Here is a 27,866-nt window from a genome sequence, read left to right on the forward strand (position 1 = left end):
GTTTTTCAAACTGTTCTTCTTGATCTCCAATTCTCTTGGATTCTGAATCTTTATAAGATCTATAAAATACAGAGCGAAAGAAACCTCTTTCTACAGCACTAGCATTTAAGATAACACTATCTTCTTGATTATAACCAGTATAACATAATATAGCAACTATACTGTTAATTCCAGCTGGCAGTTCACGAAATCTAAGATATTCCATAGATCTTGTTGTCACTAAAGGTTTATGAGGGTAATATAGAACATGAGCTAAAGTATCCATTCGAACATGAAAATTTGTAATATATACTCCCATAGCTTGTTTACCCATAGCACTTTGATAAGTATTTCTTGGACTTTGATTGTGATCAGGAAATGGAATAATTGAAGCACACACTCCTAGTATCATTGCTGGATGAATTTCACAGTGTGTATACGTTGTACAATATGCATATTCTTTTTCTTGTCTCAAATCTTCAGGTGACATTGCAATCATAACAGTTTCCTCTTCTAAAGTATCAATATACTCAACAACTCCACTACCAACTAATTCTTGCCAGCCATCATTATTGTAATCCCTTTCCTTCAACATATCAATATGTCTCTTCTTTAATAATAGATTTTGTCCTTCAACAATTAATAAAGGTCTACTAATTCTTCCTGCATCTGTATATATTCTAATTTCACGATCTCTAATATCTCTTATCATAGAAACTTCTGATACAATGATATCCATTTGCCTTCTTAATTTACGCAAAGTGGCCATTAATTGATCTGGATCTCTATGAATACCAACCCAACAACCATTTACGAATATTTTTGTTGCATCAGCTATTGCACTTGGTGCAATTTCTTCTAAATTTTCCATAGACCATTCCTCTAAGAATTCAAGAATTGGTGATGGTTGAGATCCAACACTAATATAAGCCATTAATGCTAAATTTTTTACTAAACCAACAGCAGCACCTTCAGGAGTTTCTGCAGGACATAACATACCCCATAAAGTATTATGTAACTGACGAGGTTTGGCCAATTTTCCATCTCTTCCAATTGGGGAATTTACTCTTCGTAGATGTGATAATGTTGATGCAAATGTTAACCTATTTAATACTTGTGATACACCAGCTCTAGCCTGATGAGCTTTCTTTTGATCTCCCCAATTACCTGTAGCAAGTGAGTACCTCAAACCATCAGTGATAATTTTAGTTTTTATAGCAAGTTCAAGGTTAAAATCTTTTCCTCTATCTATGAATTTTTGTGCATACAATCGCACTTCTTTCATTAAATTTTTAAATAGTCCTCTGAATAAGAATGCCAATAATGGACCAGCTAAATCTAATCTTTTATTACCATAGTGATCGCGATCATCCAATTCTCTTCGACCTAAAGAAGCTGATAATAACCGATGTACCATATAACCAAGGAAATAAGCTTTTTTGGTTTCACAAAAGTCACTTATACCTACATGAGGAAGCATTTCCTTTTGTAAAATTTCCCTAGCATATTTAATACGTTTTTCTTTAGTTACTCCAGGTCTTGCACCTCTAGTACCAATAAAGTTTAAAGCAACATTTTGTTCTTGTATTACAAATGCTTCATCTAAAGAAGGTTTTACCATTTCCATCATTTCAGGATCATCAAAATCATATATGATATGTTCCAAAATGTCACGATCAGCTACAAATCCAAGTGCACGAAATACAATCATGATAGGAATTTCTTGTTTAATATATGGGATAATTGCAATAATACGTTGACCTATAGCAGATTTTTTAATACTAGCTCCACTCTTTGCCATCATATTAATCCATAATGTAGATGTAGGTCGTGAACTATGTTCTAAGCAAGATCGAATTTCTGATTTATATGCATATTTACCATCTTTCATACTAAAGACATAAACTGTATTTGTTGCCATTTTTTCTTGTGCAATAAGCACTTTCTCTGATCCATTAATGATAAAATATCCACCAGGATCTAATGGACATTCATTTAATTCTGTTAAATCACGATCAGATAAACCAGCTAGTAAGCAATATTTTGATCTTAACATAATTGGAATTTTTCCTATAAATGTTTTTTGGTGTTGTGTTTCAACAGGATCTTCTCCATCTTTTACAATTGTTTTAGTTATATCTACATACAATGGTGCAGAATATGTCAAATTTCTAAGTCTTGCCTCATTAGGCATCATTGGGGATGGAGCTCCATCTTTTTCCCAGTGAGTAGGTTTAGATAAATAAATTTGTTCAAATTTCAATAAGTGCCTAACTGGATTTTCGATTTCACCTGAAGTATGTTGTGCTTCTGCTTGTAAATCAATTTGTGGCGAATCTTCAACAATTCTTTGAACTGACATTTCAATAAATTCATCAAAACTATCAAGTTGTTGTCGTACAAGACCTTTTTCATCAAAATATGCATTAATAACAATCCAACATGCTTCTTGCCAAAGTTTTGATGATATTTCTTCTGCATCTTCATCATCATATTGATCTAAATAAAAATATATTTAAACAACATTATAAGTAATTATCAAAATAAATGATTTTATAATTTATAAAACAATGTATATTGAAAAAATAAAGTAAAAAAAAAAATATATAAAATGGATGAATAAAAAATATATTAAGGTTATTTTAAGGTTAAATCACTATTATACGATAGTTTAGAAAACTATTATACGATAAGGATATATTAAATATAACAATTTATTAAATATTAACATAAATATTAGTAATTCGTATATTCTTTCATATAAACATAAATATAAATTCTTACCATCCTCAAGCGAATACATATTTCTACTATGATAATTTTACAATATAAATAAAATAGTAGTACCAAAGCAATAAGCTTGACTTTGTAGAATATAAATGTTTTTAGTGTTACATCATGAACTACTTCTTATATGAATAGACAACTTCTTAGAAGTTGTGTATGCAAGGTCACCATTGCTTACTACAAAATATGTAGTACGAAAGTAAAAGTTACTATACTTTGGATACTGTGTTTTATTCTCATCATGATATAAGCAAAGGTTAACTAGTTCTAAGATATCTGTTTCAACTTTAGAAAGTTTAGTTCATGCATGTAATGATAATTTTATCGTTAATTAAATTAATGAAATAATATTTAGAAGTAAATAAATAGTATTTAGTAAGTATATAGAAATTTATATAGAAGTAAGTGCATTTTCTTTTCATTAAAGTTTATTTTATTTTTCAAGATAGTAAAAAAATTTATTTAAAAATAATCGTTTAATGTTTTGATATTTTATATAGCTTTTGAATATTTAATAATGCTTATGCATGTGCAATGAATATATGATAAAAATATTTTACGTCAATCTTGAATATTTAAATATGTTCATGCATGTGTAATGAACATGTAATAAAAATATTTTTAAAATTTGTATAAATGTGTCAGTGAATGTGTATAATATATTATTATATATTTAAAAATCAAAATTTTTACAATTAAATTGTTTTACAACTTAAAGGAAAAGAATAGAGAAGAATAGATAATAAAAAATATATTATACATTTTAATTATGTTGTGAAATAAAAGAATAATTATAAATTATTTTATAAATCATTTATTATATGTACAATTGATATTTGAATTTATAAAATTTAAGCCATATTATATTAATTTAATAATAATATATAAAGTAGCAACAAAAATAAATTTTGGATATAATAATGGAGATATATTTCGAAGTAAGAAATTAAAACCTGAAAATATTTAAATATTTGTTATTTTCAAAAATAAGTTGTTATAATTATTTTTTGTAAAATATAAATTATTACTTTTATCATTTGGATCTTGATTTCCACATTGTCGATAACCTAAAGTTGCTTTTCGTTTTGTAGGAACATATCCTGGAATATATAAACTAGGTGTATCTAATCGTCCAATTGATATAAGTTTATTGAAATCTTGTTCCAAGTTGTTAGCAATTGGACCTAAATATATAATTATAGAATAATTATTATATTCAATAAATTTATATAAATTGCATATATTTTAAATTACCTTTAAAGTGTAATAAAAATTGAATGCATGCTCCATTATGCAAAATTTTAGTTTTTCTTGTATCTATAGATAACATCCATTCTGGAATACCCATAATCTTTCTTACATCTTCTAAAAATTGTGCCCTGTAATAATAAATTAGAAAAATTTTTGCAATTAAAAATTATAATAAAATAATGTTGAATATGTACTCACAGTACAAAACGAGGTGGTTTTCTTATATTTGTATATTTTACAATATCATTATCAGCTTCAATATTGGCACATGCATATCTATTATTTCCAAAATCTTTGTCAAAAATTATAATAGATCTCCCCATTGCAGACACTGGTCCTGCTAATGGAAAATTTGAATCTGTAAAAACTTGTCTTTTTAATCCTATATCAATGGGGCCTAATCGACCTGATATATCTCCTACATAACATCTAAGGGGTAAATCAGGACCACATTCTTGTTTGTATAGATCATCCTGTAAAATAAAATTACTTTTATCAAAGCAAACAGCATTACTTTGAAGCAGAAATTGTATATAGTTTTGAATAATATTACATTTAAAGGATCAGCTAATTGTGTAAAATATGGATTCCACATATATCCACCAGCTACACATCTAGTATCCTTTACTTTCACAGCTGCATCTACGCCAACTGGATTTACATATATTGCCCAATTGTGGTTTTTCGTCTAAAATAAATTATTTTTGTATAATTTAAAACTTATTACAATATTCTGTTGAACATTTTTATTTAATATTTTATGTACTTACAATATTACGATCATGTTTTCCTGGATGTCGTAATTTTACTTCAATTATTGTTTCACTCTGACTACCATCTTGGTGAATAAGTTGCGTCTGTAATCATTAGTGTTAAATCATATTTCATACCTTAATACTATTTTAATTTATAATACCATTCTTATGTAGCCATATGCAAAACCTTGTGGATGATGAAAAGAAGCAATTGCTCTCAATTCTGTAGCTTCAGATGGTGAATATCCCCTTTCTATAGTTGAACAAGCCCATCTTAAATGAAAAAATGATTAGAAGTAATATACATACTATTTAAATATTAATATTAATATAACTACCTCAAATTTTTTTCTTTCTTATGAATTACAATACTTCGACCTAGTATGCTTGTTGCTCCAAATAGAGGAAGTATTGTATCATTGAATGTTCTCATATATCTTTTTCTATTTTCTAAAGTACCAAACTTTCCACTAAGGTCACCCATTTCATACTGGTCAGTTGTTCCCTCTCCTGGAAATGGTGTATTACTTACATTGACATTATATGGATTCCAATGTTCATACAAAGATGTACTTTCACATGGAAATTCTAAGTCTTGTTCTACTGGAGTCTAAAACACATATACTTTTATTAAAATAAATAAAAGGGTAATTTTACTACATTCATGTTACCATGTGTATGTGATATCCACTCATTTTTCCATCTAGATTATCAAGATTTAGTTCTACATTTGTAACATCGTATTCATTTTGTTGCATAAATTCTAATTTTCCTCTTAGTAAAATAAGTTCTCCATTTCCAAACCAATCCTTTGCTACAGCTTTACGACGGTATGTTTCACCAATTCTATATAAAAATATTGATATTTCATTTTCTTAACAACAAAACTTGTTGATAAAAATATTTCTTATTAAATCTCTATATTTTATTCAATATGTTAATTACATTGAACATGCTAATCTTTCTCCTCTTGCACGAGGTCCATTATCATCATATATCACTAAACTTTTACCCAATATACTATTGGGACCTGATAGAGCTAACATTGTATCTGTGAAGAGTTTTCGTGTTACTAGAGTTCCATACTGTTTTTTACCAGCAATATCAATTGTACCATGTCTTGTTAAGTCACCTACACGGCATAGTGATACTTCTAATATGGAACAATATTCTGTAGGATTAGAATTCCATTCTACCTAGTAAATTAAAGGGTAATATTAAAAAAAAAAAAAAGTAATAATTACATTATAAAAAGGAAATAAGTGTAATTAGTGTTATTAATTACTGTACTTTGTAAGGATTATAAGGTTCACCAGTACTTAAACATCTGCCTGTCCAGTTATAATAATCTTTACCTGGTGGATTTTCATGAATCATCCATCTAAATATTTATAATTAAATTAAACAACTTTATTATAATAATTTTTAATAGTAAATACTTTGAAAAGTTATACCTATGATTTTCTGAATTATTTAAAGCATTACCATCCGCATGAATTAAATTTTCAATTATAATAGTAGTATCCATTTGAGGATCATTTTTGGCTTGACGAAAAATTATTCTTCCAACAATAGGATATCTATATATTATTTCTGCAGTTAGCATTGGTATTTGTCCAGTATTATCTGGTAAATAGAGATTCAAAGTACCACAAATCCATGGTATGATACTCTTATTGTCAGTTTCATTGTACCTAGTAAAAAGTTTGTATTATTAATTAAATATATTTTAGAAGTTTTGAAGTAATAGTATGAGAATGAAACAATAATTATAGAAAATTTATATCAATAATTACTTGTGAAGAATGAGGCTTCGATGAATAACACTGTGTATTCCTGAAAGCGGAAGGTATGTATCCCAATAAATTCCATTAAGTTTTGCACTTCCTGGTAAAATATCATAATGGTATGACCCTTCTTTGCGACCTTGTAGTTTCCCAGAAAGATCACCAATAGCATATTGATCTTGAGTTCCAAATCCTGATTTACACAATTATGTAATCATCTTAAGTTGAATAAGTAAACTGATCTAGAGTAATAGTTTAATTTGTTTACCTGCTGGTGGTGTAGTCATTACATCAATATTACTTGGATTATACATTTTTTTAGTTGTTTTACACACTTCTGCAGTTTTATTTGAAATAGTTGTTGGATCTGGGGGTAGTTCATGAATACTATATGACTTTATTTTAGTAGCATAACGCAATCTTGTTTCAAGGTCATTAATTGGTGTTAATGATATGTTAACCCATGTTGGATCAAATGGAGTTACTTGAGTTAGCGATATTTCTCCTTTGATACCATTGGAATTAATTAAAGTTCTAAATAGTTCAAATATGAAAAAAATTCATTAAAATGATCACAGAAGAAAGTAAGATATTATTAAAAAACTATATAATATAAAGTTTTTATTAAATTAAAATATTTGTTAATATATTATGGTGTGTTAATATTGTATTAGTATCTCATAAAAATATATTTTTAAAAATTGACTATTTGATTCATTAAAGTTTATGTATTTATGCATTATTATTAAAGTTATTATAAAATTTTATTTATAAGTATAAATATAAAATATAAAAAAATAAAAACTTTTATAATATAAGTTACACTTACTTGGTAAAGATAGGTTTTCTGTGATTAATTTTACTGCAAAGTAAAAAGGAATCGTCATGTCTTGGATGAAAGATGACTAAATATAACTGACGGTGAGGTGTAAGTAAATCAGCAGGTAGCAGAGATAATTTTGAATCTTTGTATGAAGTTTTATATCTATTATCATGATTTACAGCTACCTTTATTTTGCCTAAACGCATATCAATATCACCAATTGCTCTACCATTACCTGCATTATCAGGATCAAAGACAGTTTGCAAAATATTGCAACTTGACTTGTCTGTAAAATAAATATTAAATAAAAGTATTTTATGAAAATGTATTACTGATTTATAAATTATTAAATTATGAATCAAATATATTTTATGAAAAAAAAAAATTATACCTTTACTGATATCAAAGATGTCTGTTACATAAATCTTCCAATAATGTTCTGTGTAGTTTGTACCTCGTAATTTCTTATTATTAACATGATATAAATCTACATAAATTATTGTATCGCTAGTATCGTCACCAGCATGACCACCTAACCATCGAAACCAAATATTTCCCGCTATATTTTCGTGAAAACGTGCCTCCGCAAATTTTTCTACATTCTTTTCTAATACCTAAACGTTATCAGATAATTTGTAACTTCATATGCATACATATATGTATCATTTAGAATTATAACTTTTACTTCGGAAATGAATTTTATATTTTGTATTTTGAAAGTTACCGTTATTGAAGCACAAATAATTCTAGCTGAGTATGTGTCTTGAAGAATTAATCCTTTGCCCCATAAACCCATTTCTCCAGTTAAACTTATATTTGAAATTTCCACTGAACCTGTTTCATTTCCAGGCATATCCAATGGTCCAACGAGGTTCGTTAAGTCAATAATACTTCACGTTTAAAGTGATGATTTTGTAAGAAAGATGAATAATATTAATATATCAAAAATTAATTTTTCACAGAAAAACAAGAAAAATACCTATTTCCGATATATTGTCTAGTGCATCTATTATTTATAATTGTGTAATCAACAGGGAATTGAGTAACAGACCAAAGCCATTGTTGATCTGGATATTGGAGAGTAGTTTGAAGTGAAAATCGAACTCTTACGGATGTCTCTGTGGCTTTTTCAAATCGAATTTCTCCATGAAGCCCGCCAGAAGAAATATATGCGGCAAGACGTAATGAACATCCAATAGTAACTATAAAAGGTAAGAATATTCATATATGTTAATGCAATTTAGAATAAAATTTTCGAACATAAAGAAATTTATTTTTAAATAATTAAAAAAAATTTTTTATTCATGTGAAAGTATTAGAAAGAATTTAGAAAAAAGTTAATTTAAGTTATTCAATTGTGATTATCATTGTTAATGATAATTAATAATAATAACAACAACTATTTGAATATTTTGCAAATTTTGTTTACCATAAAGTGAATGAATTTATTTTTCTATATGAATAATATTCAACAATATCTAAAAAGACACGAATTGTTGTACTATTTTTTTATATTCAAATTTTGTGTTCTTCAGTTAAGAGTATTGTACACTCAAATGTTTAAGAAATATTAAACAATAAATAGTAAAATTGAAAATTGACGATATGTTACTCTTATATATATTTTTACTCACCATAGTTTAATAAAAAAAACCACCACATTTTGTTGTGCTATTGTATAAAATTTAAATCATTTTTTTGAAAGTGATTTGTGCCTTAATTTTCGATTTAATACCAACAATTTGTGTCTTAAACCATACTACGTTAAGTTGTTACCTTACAATGGAAACCAGTCAAGGCAACGCTGTCTGTACTTTCTTATTTCTCCGAACGGTGTGGTGGGAGTATCAAGTAGAGCTAAAGAAAAATGGTAACTTTCCCATCGAGGAAGTATGTGAAGTCAGGTGAAGTAAGGTGATAGCTGCTTATAACGTTAAAAAAAAAAAAGATATATATACACATTACGGGTCTTGTTACGATTATTCTAAATAATTAATAACATTTCTCTAAAATAGAAATATTATTTAATTTATTCTGTTGAATAAACATATATTGATGAAAATGCTTTTCAAAATAGTTACGAAGAATTATTTTTATTTTATTCATTACAATATTTTCAACGTTTAAAAAAATGTTGAAAATTTTAAATAGATTGCAAATATTTTTAATTTGGTGTATTGTTCTTAACTTGATATCGTTTTTCGAAGAATAATCTTTGAAAAACGATATCAATTACCAGGTATTATCATAAGGAAGTAACTATGGGTCGAGATCCTGGTCTATAGGTCAAAAATCAACCAACCTCCTTTACATATGTTTTCTTATTCAAGCTGTTGCCAACGAGAATACCGAGTTCTGACCCTACTTGGCACGTAGGCCCACGTAAAGGGAGATAGGCTATAGATCGTCTATGGCTCATATCATTGTTAATGATAATTAATAATAATAACAACAACTATTTGAATATTTTGCAAATTTTGTTTACCATAAAGTGAATGAATTTATTTTTCTATATGAATAATATTCAACAATATCTAAAAAGACACGAATTGTTGTACTATTTTTTTATATTCAAATTTTGTGTTCTTCAGTTAAGAGTATTGTACACTCAAATGTTTAAGAAATATTAAACAATAAATAGTAAAATTGAAAATTGACGATATGTTACTCTTATATATATTTTTACTCACCATAGTTTAATAAAAAAAACCACCACATTTTGTTGTGCTATTGTATAAAATTTAAATCATTTTTTTGAAAGTGATTTGTGCCTTAATTTTCGATTTAATACCAACAATTTGTGTCTTAAACCATACTACGTTAAGTTGTTACCTTACAATGGAAACCAGTCAAGGCAACGCTGTCTGTACTTTCTTATTTCTCCGAACGGTGTGGTGGGAGTATCAAGTAGAGCTAAAGAAAAATGGTAACTTTCCCATCGAGGAAGTATGTGAAGTCAGGTGAAGTAAGGTGATAGCTGCTTATAACGTTAAAAAAAAAAAAGATATATATACACATTACGGGTCTTGTTACGATTATTCTAAATAATTAATAACATTTCTCTAAAATAGAAATATTATTTAATTTATTCTGTTGAATAAACATATATTGATGAAAATGCTTTTCAAAATAGTTACGAAGAATTATTTTTATTTTATTCATTACAATATTTTCAACGTTTAAAAAAATGTTGAAAATTTTAAATAGATTGCAAATATTTTTAATTTGGTGTATTGTTCTTAACTTGATATCGTTTTTCGAAGAATAATCTTTGAAAAACGATATCAATTACCAGGTATTATCATAAGGAAGTAACTATGGGTCGAGATCCTGGTCTATAGGTCAAAAATCAACCAACCTCCTTTACATATGTTTTCTTATTCAAGCTGTTGCCAACGAGAATACCGAGTTCTGACCCTACTTGGCACGTAGGCCCACGTAAAGGGAGATAGGCTATAGATCGTCTATGGCTCTATAATGGGTTTTTACAAAGGATTCTTCGATGACATGGGTCATAGTGGCACCAGTGACGATCACTTTTTTCTTTACATGTGTAAAATATGACTTTTTCTCTCACACCCAACGTTCAGAAGAGTTATGAACTTAACCTAGGTATCTATGTATCTTATAATTAGTTAAAACTGGATATCCATATCCAACGATGCTCAACGATGTGTCATGTTTGAGATATTTGAAGGAGAAGGGAATGCATGAAATGAATATAAAACGAATACAAAAGAAAAATAAAGGGAGAAAAATCCAAAGTAGTCAAAACATCGACCGAATGAACTGAAACAGAATTAAATTCAAATCTAATAGGGCAACGAAAAATGATATGAAGTCTATACCAATAAAATTGGAAAATAAAATTCCAAATTCAGAAATTTAGCAGAAAGTGGAAACAAATTTCATTATATGTTTTATCTTTAAAGAAATGTATACAAGTCAGCTAATGGTTTCTTTATTGCTTTGTATATACTACCTTATTAGTAATAAGTTATTACTTCTCTTATTCTTAAATTAATATCAAATTCAAAATTAAATTTTTGGGAAGTTCAATGCACTTTTAAATTATATACATTAATTTATTAAACAATTAAAATATTATTATTAAATTATGTAAGAGAATGATACGTGGGTAGAGTGGACCACAATCGACAAGAACTAATTAATACTTGGTATTGGTTGATGATTACTGCTTGCTCTATTCACATCTTTGACCTAGTTCAATTAAAATTTCAATCTGTTCTATTCGAAGTCAAATCGGTAAGTGAGCTCTACCTGCTATGTCACAGTCTTCATATAACCAACACTGGTTGTCAAACGATGGCCAAGAAGTTTCGACCCTTACCGATTTCACTAGTTACACTATTCAACACGAATTTTAATCTGTAATATCGATCAGGTAATTCTTGTAGAGTTTACTTTCCTGAACATGAATCCGTAATTGAAATTACTCATTCACTCTCAGTTTTAGAAAATTGTGAGTTTTTCTAAAAGCATACGATTTTTGGCTAAAATGGAGTATTACATAAAAAGTGAAAACGTTAGAAAGTTCATTCTTATCTTGAAAGTCAGGTTAGAGTATCCCGAGTTTATCAATGTATAACTGGTTATAAAAATTTAGAAGTAAGTTGCCGAGTATACTTTCTACGTACTATTCTTGCGTTTTTACAAAAAATTCTTTATCTGACATGAATTCGATACGGTATCGTATTCTGTACGCTTGTATGAAGAAGAAGCTATGGAACCATATTGTCGAAATCGCCACGCATCATTGCTTGCTTCTCTAGTCTCGACAGTGCCGTAGCTATGCGTAATCCCAAGACTAAGTACAATGGAGCAAACATAACAGCCTCCAAAAAAAAAATAAAAAAAATAAAAAAAAGAAAAATAATAATAATATAAATAACAATACAAATAAGTTCAAAGGAAACTTTGAAAATTAATAATAGATAGAAAATATCTTAAACTTATTACTGACTTATATGTAATATATAATCAACTTCTAATTAATATGTCAATTTTGATGCGTAGTTCTTAGCTTGGTATTGTTTCCCAAAAATTGTTCTTTGGAAAACAATACCAATTACCAGGTCTCATCACATGGAGGTGGTTACGCATCGGAACACGGATCTTCCTTTCCATGCACTAACAAAGAGAGTGCAAGTCCTTCGGGTCACCGATTGCAGGTTTGTAGGTATCGTCATGCAGTTTGAGAAAATATATTATTATAGCCGCAACTACACAATATTTTTTAACATATTTATGATTAAAGTTTTATTACTTACCAATTATAGCTTTATTTTCAACAGCTTACAATTGGATTTGTAGCGTAACAGTGATAGTCGAGAATTTCTATGCTCGAGGACCGGGTTCGATTCCAATTCATAAGTCAGTAGTTTTTTCAATCTATTTTTTATTTTGTATTCATTTTCCGCCTATAAAAACATTGTAAATAAACAATTGTAAATAAAATTTCTTAATAAAAAAATTTATTTTTTACGCTTTCTTATGCTAGTATATATTTATTACAAAATAATAAGAATATTATGCAAGAAACTATTATGCGGAGCACATAACCAGAGTTAGTAAACTGACATCAGAGCCATCTATGATTTTAGACTCGAAGCGCGGGTTCCGCAACGAGAACATAAATGGCTCTGATGTCAGTTTACTAACTCTGGTTATGTGCTCCGCATATATTTTAATAAATCAAATCGGCAGTGGAAAATTCACTAATTACTCAATATCTGTTATTCATTTATGAACTTCTATAATTGTATCGTAAAGATAGATCCTTCAAGAACTTTCCAATATAACTTTCGATATAAATTTGTCCCTAATTAATTAATTATTAATAATTATTCTGCGCCGTGTTTGAATTGTTGTCGAAGACGCCATTGGTTTTTCATTAATTACTATCCTCTGCGTAATTAATTTATGAAACTTCATGCACACATTATAAAGACAATGTTCTTGCGAATCTTCTCATATAACTTTTGTTCATATTTTGATTCTAGTTTCGTTTAGTATTAAATATTTTCACGGAAGATCGTGATGGTCGTCGCTACGAAATCATAGACGCCATCAAACGATAATTAATAATTAATAATTTAGAGTTAAATTCTTTACGAAAGTTATATAGGAATGTTGCCTGAAGTTCCAACTTTACAATGAAATTATAAAAGGTCATGAATTAATTACCGAAATTGAGTAATTTATTAACTTTTCACTTTCGGCGCCCTTCCGTTCTTTTCTATCCCCTCTCTGTCCTTGTCTGTCACGTGACGAGCTCTTCGACGACCTCCTTGCTTATTCTGTATTCCTATTACTTTTCTGACTATTTGGTACAAAATCATAGATGGGGCTGATCGCAGGCGGTAAAATTTATATTTATTCGGTAATAGAAAAGTAATAAATTTCCAAGTTTTTGTAATTAATTCATCAACATTTATAACTACATAGCAAAGTTGGAATTATAGGCAACATTTTTATACAATGTTTAATTTAATAATTGGTTACCAGTAAATAAGATTGCTATAAAAATGTGTTTTTCTTGCATAATATTCTTATTAATTAGTAATAAATATATATTAGCATAAGAAAGGGCAAAAGATAAATTTTTTTATTAAGAAATTTTATTTATAATCTCATAGGCGAAAAATGAATACAAAATAATAAATAGATTGAAGAAAATCTACTAACTCATGAACCGGAATCGAACCCGGTCCTGCAATATAGGAATTCTCGACCATCGCCGTTCGGTTACGTCTTCAATCATAAGGTGTTAAAAATAAATGTATAATTATCGAAGTAATAAAGCTTTAATCACAAATATCTCAAAAACTACTGAGTAGTTGCCCCTATAATGGTATAATTTCTTAAACTGCATGACAAGATCTATAAACCTGCAAAATTTGTACCAAATGGGTGACCCGGTGGACTTGACTGTCCTTGTAACAAAATTTTGATATATTACTTCCGAGGGCAAACCGATAAATGACTGGAACATTGGCGCGTCGCTCATTATATAGCCCCTGATCGGCCGAAAATCTACGGAAATTTCCGAACTTTACCGATTCCATTAATTATTACTTTTCCGCTGTAATAGCCAATAACTTATTAATTTTTGTTAATAATAAAGTAATAAATTTATCAATTTGTTATTAACAACATTTTTAATAATTTATACATTTTTTGCAAATTTTAGTAACATTTACACTCTCGGTATGTAAGTTTCCATAATACATTTATGTTTAGATATTCTTATTAACCTCTGAAGGTAAGAATGTATAAATGATATGGTAAATAATTTTTCATTAACGTTAGCACATCTACTTTATCGGTTGCGAGCGTTACGGTAAGTTGATTTTATAATAGTTTCAAACTTTTACTCACAGATGGAACCGATGTACATTTCCTTTATCTTGATTTATAACCAAACAATTGAGTGTCTAACGTTAAATAGCTGTGTAGAATTATAATACATATATACATTTACATTTAATGATCAATAGAATGCTCTCTAAATAAATAATTCAAACGTATATAATTTTATAAATCAAAATAACATTTATTTTCGTCTGCCATGTTTCTATGGTCATAAATGGACTTGTCAGTGGATTATTGTTCCTTATACATGAACTATGTCACATATACATACATCATTTCCTAATACTCAAAATATAATCTTTACACAAATTATTTTCTGAAACTAATAATCATTCGCATAAACACTTAAATACTGTATCCTCCTGATATAAACTCCCATATAAATAATATTTAAAAATCATATGTAAAATTATTATTAAAATAATTGTATCAGCTTTGTTTCTTGGAGTTCCTTTATTACTGCTACTTTTGTTTCATTTTAATTTGTAACGATATAATATAATTATATTTTGTATTAAATTATTATTATTAAATTATCAATATAAGTTAATTATATTTTATAATTTCACATTTTTATATAATTAATTTTACTCAATTCTTCGTGTTATTATTCGTACTTTAGGTAAAAAATTCTTTTATAAAAATATTTATTAATTGTTTATGATTTTAAATAAAGGAAATTCGAAAATTTTCAGTTAAAAATATCCTTGAAATTCTTCAAACATTTTCGATTAAAACGAAAAGTCATATTTATATTATTAATAAGTGCAAAGATAACAATTTGTTCATTCTAATGAAATGTTTAAGAATTGTCTCGAATAATCAATTTTTATTCACGACGGTTATATATATTTTGATATTCGTCAAATATTTGCGGAAGTGGGTGAGCTTCGTTGTGGGTCAGCCTGTATAGTGATCTTCAGCCAGGTTCTAATATTAAATCGAGCCGTGTAAATAATTAATGATTAATTCTATTGTACTATTTATTATTAGAAGTACTTGCACATACTCTTTACAGACAGTAGGCGAATATTTTTCTCTTCGTGAACGATCAACTGTATTCCCTGAATTGTCAAAAGTACTAATTTCTTGTGATATTGCATTTTAGTATTACCATACTTTCTCATCATTTTGTTATTCCTTAATTTTTCTTTTTATTTTTCTATTATTTATTTCTTTTTATTCCAATTTTGAGAAGTTTCAAGACAACGCGAAAGGAATATTTAATACAAAATAAAAGAGTATTGTTACTGGTCCTAAATTAAAAATTAAGAATTAAAAATTCGTCTGGAAGTAATTTCGAAAAATTATTATTAAGAGGCAGGAAAGAAGCGAAAAATGTCACGAACCAATATGGCAGCCAGGAATGCGACGTATACTGCATTATTTCAGTTGAACGAACATTATAAATGCAGGAAATACCGATTACGTAAATTTGTCTAATATGCGACAGAGACAATAATAAAATATATCGAGTATCTGATAAGGTGTATAGAATACACTGATGTTTTCTGTTCTCAAATATCGGACAGTTATATTTAGTAACCACGTGCTTTAGTCGTTTCGGTGCACAAACCGGAAATTCAAGTTAGATCTAAACCGAATAATAATTATTTCCCGATTTCCCATTATAATTCGCCACTGTGATGCAATTTTTCTGTACAACTTTCCTCAGAATTTTTACTATTTTACATTATTTTTCCACACATGACACAGACACGCTGTTTGTCACTACGTTATACCTAAGCCGAGCGAAATCTCGCATTAACCTATATACCATAATAAAAATATTCAGAAGCAACCTCTGGATATCGTACAATTTTAAATTTCGAAGATTCGAATTTTACAGAAATTATTTCCACACTTCGATCCGACCATTTCCTTAATTCCGAAGTTACGTTCGAAATTCTAAGTCCCCGGAAACATTCCACTCGCGGGGCAATTTTTGGACGTGGACTTAGGTAGAATCGTTATACGCGCGTCACGCTCGTAGTTCAGACGTTTTTCAAAAATCGTATCGTACCTGAATCATATTCCGAATCGACGGAAATCCAATGGTCGTGGAGAAATGTTCGTGAAAGGTAGGAGGATTTCGTTGAGTCGTATCGCAGCGCTATCTCGGAGGAATTAGGACAGTGTATCTCGTCTGTAGCGATGACCGCAAATGGTGACGGAAGGAGACATGTCCGTTTGCTGAGGTATCGGGGTTACAGGAAGCGCAAGGCCGGGAGCAACGTAATCGAGGATCCCTGAGTCATATTTTCGACTTTGTAAAGGAAAGTCCGAGGTGCGAAAAAGGGCTGCGAGTGTTGGTTATTCGCACGATCCTCGGCAAACTGTTTTAGTTGAAACATCGAAAGGGTTGCTATTTTGAGGCGGCTCGCACTAAATATGGTCAGATAGGCGTTGGCGTTATACCCGGGCAAGGCACCCCTGCTCAGGCACCGGGCATGTAGTGGGGGAGATCCACCAAAGTTACTTAGACAAGTTCACTTCTATGATTCGGACAGTTGGTTCGTTGGGACCATCTCGTACCATCCTCTAACAAACCAACTGTAGACATGGTAAGTAAGCGACGAGCACGCACCATGATACGATTCCGTGATCTCGGCACTCGGATGATCAGGATACACGCGAAACCGTTGAATTTCGGCTAAACAGTGGGATATGTCGACAAATGAGAGGGAACTTTGAGCATCATGCACGTGACTAGTGGTGGAAACATGTTCGACCTGATGTACGATGGTAAATCTCGGGGAGGTCGATGAATTGCATAGACTGTGTCGAGGTTGTACGCCGAGTGACGAATTCGTCGGAGTGCAAGGCTTGCACCGAAAATCGCGAATCTGTGTTGATGAAGTGTAAACAGTGATCTGCGTTAGATTTTTGGCTGTTGGCCATTTCGTAGTTGGACCTTATTTGCTTTGCTTCACTCTGTGCTCCTAAGTAGTTTACGTACCCCTGGATGTTAACGTTAGAGCTACCTGTAACGCGTACTTCAGTATAGTATACGTAGATAATGATAATTCGAGTGAAATAGATTACGTTTCTATTTGAACGAAAGTTGACGTAAGTCCTGGCTAAAGTAGCTACATATTTCTCTTGAGTAAAATGACGAGAATCGCGAGGCGGCCATTTTGACTGGTCCGGTAGTTCCAGCGTTGATGCACTCTCGTAAACGTATGATCTATGGAATTCTTTAAGCTATCAGTTTGGCTGATGTTTTCACTCGATCGAGGGTATTTATGTTATTTAATGAATTTATCTTTGACGCAGTTTATCTTGATATTTATTTTTGTCCCCAAAAAAGGAAAAAGGAAATATATGTGTGTCATAGAATTTTGTTTGATATTTCACTTATAGATAGTTTACGCTTCCTGTTGTATTCGTTGGATATATCGTAAAAATAAAAGAATTACGTAACTGTAAGTAACTCGAGAGGCTGTACGGAATAAACGGTCTATATTTGTCTTGGCTTCTTTTCAACTATACTATGGATGATAGAACGATACTATTTTTAACCCTAACGAGCAACGCCTTCCGAATTTTCTTCCAAGTTATCCAAGCTAGCCTACTGCCAACTAAATATTAGATAATAATTGGTAATTTATCCCGTTATTATGTAACTATTAACAATTCTAACTTCCTTTATGTGGGTTTAAAATTTCATCAAATTTTCATCTATTTTTATTATTATTCTCTTCTTACGAGGAATTTCTCTTCAATTTTTCATCCATCGATTCTTCCACTCGTTCGAAATATTTATTTCTATAATCTATCCTTATTTCAACAGTTGGAATAATAAGAGAAAGGGGAATTAGAATATTTTCTGTAACTTACGAATCTTATCGAAAATTTTCGAAATATATTTTCACAAATTTGATGTTCGATTTATTACGTATTAATTAAATGTGTGTGCATTTTGAAGAAATGCCGTTTTTATTTCCCAAGGAATTATACCAGGCTACATCAGAGATTGATCAATCTTGTTTAATCAATTAATTGAGAAAGAATTTTATAATTTTTCCAATAATTATCTTGCAAAACACCGTAAAGATCGTTCATAAAGTTGAACATCGACCCAAAACGGAGTAGGAGAATTGAACGAAAAATTTTTAAGGAAACCGAATTTCTCCAGGAATTATTAGTTATCTCCGATTTCCATGTTACGTTATAATTACACGGTATTCTAATTATGTTGTATTATAATTACGACGAATTTCAGGCGGATAAAGAGAAGAAGAAGAAGACCAAAAAGAAGGAGGAGCCAGCGCCTCCTCCTCCGGAACCGGAACCAGCACCTCCGGCGGAAGAGAAGCCACCAACTCCTACCGGCACACCCAAAGAATCTGGCTCAACTAGAGCAAGTAGTCGAGGTAGCCGCAAAGCTAAACGCACTGGATCCAGTGTGTTTTCTATGTTTACTCAGAAACAGGTTGCCGAATTTAAAGAGGTACGCTCGAAGTGCGAGAAGCCATTTGAAAAATCGAAGAAATCGCTCGATAAAGATATAAATGGGACAAATTGATACGTGGATCGAGAGAAACTGAATGAATTTTCGAGATGTCCGATTTGGTAGCTTCGGTTGCGACTGGAGAAGAATAATTTATCTAGTTTATACTTATTGCAGGCATTCCAGCTTATGGATCACGACAAGGATGGTGTAATCGGGAAGAACGACCTTCGTGCCACTTTCGACAATGTTGGTCGTTTAGTAACTGATAAAGAACTCGACGAAATGCTAAACGAAGCTCCTGCTCCTATCAACTTCACTCAATTATTGAACTTGTTTGCAACTCGCATGTCGGGATCAGGTAACGACATATGTTCTCACGGGATAATAATTTGATTTTATAAATGCACATGTCTTGAACAATTCTCAGATATCTCGATTTTGTTTTATATTCGATTTTGCTAACACGTTATTCGGATAAGTGAGCTTCGAACGAATCTGCTTGTGTCAACTACGACTCATCCTCATCTCTGGCGGTCATTACTCTTATGAACTTACGGTGCGCTCTTGGATGCTTCAACTTTACCCATAAAATTCGTAATAGTTCATTTTTAGTCGATTTGTGAGATTCTGTTGCAGAGCAATTCGCTGTTCAGTGTTCACTTGCATTAAAGTGGTATCGTATGTTCAAAATTCGCTGAATATCGAAGTCATTCGAGTTTAGAAATTTGGATTTTCTACGTTCCTTTCTAAATCTTTCTGAAATTATTACCGATGAATCATTGAGATTTTCTTGGGGAGTCGTCATCGGGTTAAATTCTTGAGTTATCAGGTAAATTATTAAATTCAATTATTCCTTGTGTGTAGCATGCGAGATGGCTGGAAATCGTCGGTAACAGAGTCATGAAAATCTAGTAAAATATAAAAATAAAAATTTCTATGGTTGAATGCACTGTAAGATGTTGGTAATTGTCAATTTTGAGAAAACGTGTTCACTTATCCGGAGCTTGTGTTATTCCATAAGATAAATGTGCATATGTAAACTTCGAATAATTTCCTTTGATTTACTCAATATTGTATAATGCGTTAAGTTAAACCTAATTCTTTTGATTTTAGGTACCGATGACGATGAAACCGTAATTGCTGCCTTCAGTACCTTCGATGATAACGGGAAAATTGATGGTGAAAGGTAAGCAATATAGCTGTCATTGTAATATTGTTATTAATTTTTCGAAGGAAAAAGGATGTAAGTTTTCAAAATTTCCTTAAAAGAATTGGAATTCTGTTTATGTCTATGATGAATGTATTCGTACGATCTAAGTCTGATATATTTTGCTGACAGTTTTCTCTGAGATTCAAGTTGAAATCTTTATGCGCATATCTGAGAAAATAATTTGAATACTGTTATACAACGAAAAATTATTTCCTTTGCTGCAGATTGAGGCACGCTTTAATGACATATGGTGACAAGTTTTCTGCGAAGGAGGTCGATGACGCCTATGACAATATGTACATCGATGATAAAGGATTTATCGATACGCAAAGCCTTATCGCGATGTTAACTGGTACGGGAGATGATGAAGAGGAATAATTTTAAGTGATTTTCAGCATTAAAAATTTTTGTTGAAACTCTGTTCATTAAAAACGAAGTCCCGTATTAACGCTAGGTCCGCTTGATCCGTTTCCAATTGACGAATAGTAACTGAAAAGCAGGCACAGTTGTTTCCTTTTTTATTATTCCTCGACGATACACTTCTGTGAAGGAAGACTTTTTAAAAATAAGCTGCAAGAATTGTGTAAAATGTCAGGATAGGTTCTTGGAAGTGGAAACAGCGCATCTATCGAGAAACGAGGCTTTGAATCTCTCCATATTATTGTTCATATAATAAAATTATTTTAAAACTTTGAAATGATTTTTCTAATTTTGATCCGTCACACACATCGATAAAGAATATATTTTATTTGATTTCTACGTGCCATTTCGACGCGTATATAATTTTAAATATTATTTATCTGTCGGCGATCGTGCAATTTTTCATTCTAAAGTTTTACAAAATTTAACAACTTCAAATGAAAAATGTTTCTGTGTGATTTATTGATTTAGAAAACAATTCAATAATATATTTTTATATAAGCATATATATATATATATATATCAAGTACTGCCTTCTTTGAATTTTGTATATTTGTAAAAAAGAATAAAACAATGTTTATTACTAATGCATATTGGGTAAGATATAAACACTTATTAATTTATGTATGAAAATTTATACTACTTGCATAAAATACAGTACTAAAAATTTTATTTGTTATCCTTTCTTAACGTATCATGTGTTATGCAATTACGTATTATGCAATATCGTGACACAGTCCAAAATTAATTTTTCAATCCTATAGTAGGTAATGAAAACCTATCTCGAATGGTGTTTCTGAACGCCCTTTCGCTTTAATTTTGGCACTGTATCAAATTATGCGGCGATGATAGTCGACTAAATATAGCTTATAACCATACGCTTGGTGCACAAACAATGGAATCTGCCACAAGTTGTATGTCGAGGTATGTAACACGATGACGAATAAAAATCAAATAATATTTAAGCTTAAAAGATTATAAAAAAATTGAAGTAATTCGAAAATTTCGATTTCTATAAATTCTGCAAGTTTGATAGAAATCCCAAAAATAGATCATATTATAAGGCATATTTTTCTTTTTATTTTTTGATATTTCTGTTTGTCAGAGAAAATTCAAACTTAAAGTTGCATTTCCAAATGAAGGCATGTTATTATAGTCATATATACGTATTTGTTGTGTTTATTCAATTTCGTTATTATTCTTATTACTTTCAAGCATTATCAATTATACAAATGCACTGTAATTATATGATGCATTTTCGGTTATGTAATATCCGCCGAATTTAAGTAGATTTATTTCCTTCAAGAGTAATAACGATGAAAGGAAAATGTAAAAGTTCCTGTTACTTCAAATTAATAAAAGTTACTAATCTTTCAGTCATATCACCAGTTCCAAACTTTGTACGACATAAAAATTTGAGGAACTACTTACGTATCAGCTATGTCCATGATACGTTGTTTCAATAGGGTGAAATACGACATAGCAGTACTGATGATCTGCAATATAAAACTATAATTGATAATAAAGAAATTTACTCGGAATATTCTAGATATTAAGTCCAAAATAATACATAGCATGTTAAATGATCTCTGTCAAAGATAATAAATAAATAATCAAGAAATTTACTAGATATCCTAGACATAGTTATCTAGAATATATCATGATCGAGATTTCATACTGATCGTAATTCCAATGCAAAATGTTTTTCTGCATGTATTCGATTAAACCAAGAAACTTGTCTTTATGTATAAATAGGATGAAAATTTTTAATAAATCTATGACCAGTCCCATACCATTGCACATGATATAAATACTGACCTGAAACATCAAAACAGAAAAACTAATAATGTGTCAAGTAAATAAAATTATCGATTCGAAATAAAAAAAGAAGCTAACATTTATTTAACTTAATACTGGTTCTTTTCACAATACAAAATGAAAATTCTCTTAAATTTAATAATTTAAATAGAGAGGTAAAGATTACTTGAATTTATTTATTTTAAAAGTATAACAAATTCAAGGAAAGAAATTTCAAATATCATAAATTAAAACAAGAAAAAGTATTGTTTCTCTTATTTTTTGGTCTATGGCATGATTTAAAATCGATATGGATAATTTTAATAACGAACAAAGTATACAAGAGCAATGAGAAAATTAATAAAAGCAAAGTATTTTATTCGCAATTAGAAAATTTATAAATATACACAATTAATCGGAATATAAAAATGGCTACAATTTTTAAAGAACGTAAAATGAAACTTGTCTGTCTACGAATATTTTTCTTTATTCGTATGCATTCCAATTACATGAAATTATCTAAGGATTAGATTAAAATTATCTAAGCATCTAAGAATTAAAAAAAAGGAAAAATATTGAATAATTAATGACAAGCTTAACAAACAGTTCAAAGTATACACATATACGTATATTACCATGTTATCAATTCGAAGACACATATAAGACGACAGAATTTTGTTATACTTACGACGACATCTCCCCAAGAGAAATAAAGAGCCCTGAACTATATCAACATAGAGAGGACGAGTGTGATGATGGTATACACTATAGTAGCGTTCATGAACCATGCCTCAGAGGGACTAGCGGATAACCAAAAGCCAACGACCCTCATAGAGAAAGCTGTTACAATGAAAGAAATGTCTCTAGAATACTTGAAACTCATATTGAATTTAAAACGATCAGTTGCATCGATTCAGAATTACCACATTATTAATTATCGAAAGGCAACGGAAGCAATTGATTCTCTTTACAAATCACTTACAAATCATACTCTATTATTCGTTCGTACACGTTGTATTCTTAGGTTTCCTATTATTTTATTTCGTGGTAAGAAGAAATTATTACGATGTATCTATTCGTGCAGTTATCACTGTGTATGTTAGACGTAATGCATGTGATAAACGTGTTATAAATCATTCGGGAATGGATGCAGGAAAACCCCCATATGAGAATGAGTGGTAGCGAACAGTCTAATGTGGTAATGTGAAAGATAAAGACTGGTTTAGTTAAAACTTTTGAACCTTTCGTGCTCTGAAAAGATAAGGTACAGTACAGAATTAATTAAACGTTTAATCGCGTATACTGGTGACAGTGAAGAATCTGTGAATGCTCATATTCAGTTGTGAAATACAAATGATTATATAGACACTTGTATATATATATTTATTTTCAACAACTATGAAATTAATTTAACTTTCCATTTTATCGCAATGACAACCTTCTATGAATTGCAAATGGTGGTACGTGTTGAAAGATCAATTAAAAATTCTATAATTCCATATAATTCTATATAGAAATTCTATATAATTCAGACCGGAAAATTCATAAAAATTTGTTCCATGACTTTGATTAAGCTTTTTATTAAATATCTCCTCAGATGTGTTATTGATTATTTGCCATATTGTAAATATCCGCAGCACAAAAACTGGAGGAATTACGTATCTGTTACGTCCATGCTATTCTGTTTTAGTACGGTGAAATATGACATCGCTGTACTTATGATCTGCAATGAGAGAATAGTAAATCTTACAATAACTATTAGTTTTTTCATAATTATAAAATGATAAAAGCGAATTCTAAAACTGTTCGAAGAAGGATACCGGAGGGGATAAATTTGTATGAATTTTTTCTATTTCATGTTAATAGAAAGGTGTTTACCTTGGTACAAGTCTCAAGGGATATAGGAAAGAAGCCGTAGGCGGTCAAGCAACACGCACGTAGCGACCTCATGGTAACGAGTTGCAAATCTTTTCGTATCATTTTTCCATATTTATCCATTGATAAGTTTATCCACGGGGTCGCGTAAACGGCCGATACGATGTTAGCGCTCTCTTGCATTATGGAATTGCAACTGTACGTGAACATCCATAGTTGACATATGTTGTTTAATAGGAAACATATGAAAGAAATTCTCCATGAAAGTGACAGGTTCGCCTGTATTTTCCAATATATCGCGAGTGTAAATAAATTGTGCAACAGTTCAATACCCAAAAGACGAATTTAATCTTTATACGCAGAGGTTATGATGCATACTAACCAAAATTACTTGATATCCGATGAAACAAATCAATATGCTAAATATTGACACTTGTCCGAGTATAATTACTGCGAATACTTCTTCGAGCTTAGCACAAACATCGATGAGAGACTGATGCTGTTGAATGCAACTTCTAAACGTATTGTAATATTTGCTTGAAGGACATGTGTTTACATTTTCGTCGAGATTCACTCTAACCTTCAAATTTGGCATTTCGACTATTCTGTATCGTAATATACGAAACTGGCTAGCTAAGTGTTTGCACATAATGAAAAATATATTGTCGAAAGAAATATAACATATTCCAGCCTGGTACAAAGATAAAGCCTGCACGAATGTAACAAAAATTATATATCAGTACATAAAATCATCTATGGTTTCTGGGTTTAGTAATAATATGCTTTCATGAGAGTTAGGATTAAATTTAACGCAGAATTACATTTGATTTGATTTTAAAATGAAGTATCTTCATCTTCTTTTACTAATGACTCTAGGTAATGTAGATAAAATTTTTATACTCCGGAGCGGAAAAATATTTAAGAGTATGTAAATCGATAAAAAAATTAGTGAATAATTTCAGTTACACATCAGTGAAAAATTATTTAATGAAACCTAAAATAGAATATTTTTTACATAATTTAAACTATATCATGTGCTACAAAAAGTACTAGGAAAATTTAGAAATACTTTATATTACTATCGAATAGAAATATTATTTTCTTACAGAAAATAGTACCTGTATTAAATAAATAATTTCATAATATGGTGATATATATATTGGCATATCGATATACATATTAAATATGAATATCCTATCTGTTTCGTTTTTTCCAATATTTGCTGAAATAAAATTATTTCATAGTTCATATTTTTATCTGAGAAAAATTTTAGGCACTGCTAGAACTATTATAGTTTGCATTATATAGGGTGTCGCAACAACGGTAGTATAACTGGAAAGGGGCAATTTTACATGCAGAAACGAATCGAAGAAAAAAAGAATAAAATTTTTTGATTCAAAGCTTCGTTGTCAAAAAAATCGAATTTCAATATCCATCAAATACGCGTACACCTAGCTACGATTTAGATGAATAAATCATCGATACATTAGCATCGATGATATAACCGATGAGAGAGTGATTCTGGATGAAAAAACAAATTGAAAATAAAAAATAAAATTTTTTCATTCGAAGCTTTGCTGTCAAGAAAATCGACTTTCAAATCACTCCCTTCTCGATTGTACCATCGATATTCATGTATTGATGATTTATCCATATAAACCATAGCTAAATGCACGCGAATATTCCAAGTCGATATTCTCAAAAACGAAATATCAAATCCAAAAATTGTATTCTTCTTTTTCGATTCGTTTCAGCATCTAGGATCACCCCCTTCCCGGTTATACTACCTTGATGATTTCCTACAAAAGACTTGTAATATTATATTAAAATTGAATAAATATAATCGAGGACGAATTGGCCTTTATCTAAATTACGTAAATTGTAAACCATGATATTTAAAAATTACGCGTGTTTATGAAATGCGGTAATTGCTGTTTAAAAGTTGACCCCTATTATCATTTAATTTCTTGAGATATAAATTGGTAATCTTACATAAAAGTGGTCTTATTATGTAGGAAAAGATTGTAATTTGAGAAAAAAATGATTGAACGCCGACAAAATAAATGCATATGTGCTTCGCATTTTCTATAATAGATTTTTCGTACTCATCGTAATTTAAATGCCAAAAATTTGTTTGCATGTACGTGATTAAACTGAGAAACTTTTTCTTATATAGAAGTATCACAAGGAATTTGAAAATATCCATAATCAGTCCCACGCTATTAGACGAAATGTATGAGAAGACCTAAAATGATAAAATATCAAAATTATGTAAATGATAAGCGTAATCTTCGAACTTATTAATATCCGGAGATCAGTCACGTTTAATTTGTTTATTTCCAATATATACAAAGTCCAAAATTAGTACAGTATAAAAGTTCAAAATGATACAATACAAAATTGCGAAAATGGAACAAAAATTTTTGTTCCTTCCATAACGCGATACTTTTCGTAATTTATATAGCCTAATAATTAAATTTATATACATTATCACAAGTTAATTTAAGCAACGAACAACGATAAATACAAAACGAATAAAACAAAGAAAGTAAGACAAATGAAAAAGTATTTCATATACAAGTATTATGTACAAGATGTCCATTTTCAATTTCTCATATATAAATTTTATATAAGTAAACGTTTCACACTAATATAAAAATAGTTATATGAGATTTTCAAGCACATATAATATTATTGAATTAGAACAAGAATACAGATATCAGTTAAATTATTTTTGTTAAAAGTAACAAACAGTCTGAAGTAATGTTACCAATCTCAGGAGATACTCGAAGTAACAAAAATTTTCTACATTCACCTTAAAGTCATCCCAGGAGAAATAAAGGCCCCATAAATGAATACACAAACAGATAGCGAGCATAGAAATGGTATACACCACCATAACATTTCTAAACCATTGTTCAAAGTAACTATTAGATAACCAAACGCCAATTATCTTTAGAGAGAAAGACGCCATACTGAGAGAAAGGTCCCTGGGGTATTTTAACCTCATATCGAATTTCGAACGGTCAGATGTACCGATTTGGAATTAATAAAAGAGCCAACCTATTATTTGTTGAGAGGTATCTCAAGCAATTGATTCGACGTAGCGTGCCTTTGATCTCTAAATCAACCTCTAATGTTCGATCGTGCATGTTTTATTTTTTTTTAATGATACCAGTGCATGACTTTATGATAAGAAAAAGCTATTATGATATATCTATTTGCAACCATGCAATTGCTGTAATGTATGTAATCGATGAGTTACGCATGATTCAGGGAACAGAATTGCAAATCCCTCTTTAGAATTGAATGAGGGACAGCAGTTGAAAGT

At 30.0% G+C, this 27,866-nt stretch overlaps 4 protein-coding genes across 4 annotated transcripts in view; 1 reads left to right on the plus strand and 3 right to left on the minus strand.

The window, feature by feature from the left end:
* The window catches only part of RpII140 (RNA polymerase II subunit RpII140), a 4,367-nt gene extending 1,523 nt beyond the window's left edge, over positions 1-2,844 (minus strand). The window contains exons 1-2 of the mRNA XM_017911464.1: positions 2,764-2,844; positions 2-2,478 (exon numbers count right to left, since the gene is read on the minus strand). Coding sequence (XP_017766953.1) covers positions 2-2,478; positions 2,764-2,782 — 2,496 coding nt within the window. The 5' untranslated portion in view covers positions 2,783-2,844. The remainder of the gene's footprint in view (position 1; positions 2,479-2,763) is intronic.
* Positions 2,845-3,471: 627 nt separating this feature from the next.
* On the minus strand, positions 3,472-9,044 carry Rsod (superoxide dismutase family protein Rsod). Its single transcript, XM_017911422.1, has 20 exons — positions 9,017-9,044; positions 8,362-8,584; positions 8,107-8,272; positions 7,774-7,996; positions 7,389-7,668; positions 6,828-7,093; positions 6,569-6,752; positions 6,227-6,466; positions 6,063-6,153; positions 5,718-5,968; positions 5,444-5,618; positions 5,111-5,382; positions 4,934-5,045; positions 4,788-4,874; positions 4,571-4,705; positions 4,216-4,490; positions 4,021-4,145; positions 3,795-3,950; positions 3,664-3,719; positions 3,472-3,477 (listed from the first exon to the last, which is right to left on the minus strand). Exons 1-20 carry the CDS (start codon positions 9,042-9,044, stop codon positions 3,472-3,474), a joined length of 3,351 nt encoding a protein of 1,116 aa, XP_017766911.1.
* An 8,206-nt stretch (positions 9,045-17,250) lies between these two features.
* Positions 17,251-21,083, plus strand: Mlc2 (myosin regulatory light chain 2). Its single transcript, XM_017911465.1, has 5 exons — positions 17,251-17,341; positions 19,003-19,230; positions 19,408-19,591; positions 20,347-20,419; positions 20,668-21,083. Exons 1-5 carry the CDS (start codon positions 17,339-17,341, stop codon positions 20,819-20,821), a joined length of 642 nt encoding a protein of 213 aa, XP_017766954.1. The 5' UTR covers positions 17,251-17,338; the 3' UTR covers positions 20,822-21,083.
* Positions 21,084-22,290: 1,207 nt separating this feature from the next.
* LOC108555682 (odorant receptor 49b-like) lies at positions 22,291-27,545 on the minus strand. The gene is made up of 6 exons (XM_017911462.1): positions 27,351-27,545; positions 26,528-26,780; positions 25,654-25,757; positions 24,918-25,244; positions 24,539-24,814; positions 22,291-22,359 (listed from the first exon to the last, which is right to left on the minus strand). The coding sequence occupies exons 1-6, from the start codon at positions 27,543-27,545 to the stop codon at positions 22,291-22,293; spliced, it is 1,224 nt and encodes a 407-aa protein (XP_017766951.1).
* Positions 27,546-27,866: the final 321 nt, after the last annotated feature.

This window comes from Eufriesea mexicana, unplaced genomic scaffold (assembly GCF_001483705.2).
Source record: "Eufriesea mexicana isolate 0111107269 unplaced genomic scaffold, ASM148370v2 scaffold221, whole genome shotgun sequence".
Taxonomy (NCBI): domain Eukaryota; kingdom Metazoa; phylum Arthropoda; class Insecta; order Hymenoptera; family Apidae; genus Eufriesea; species Eufriesea mexicana.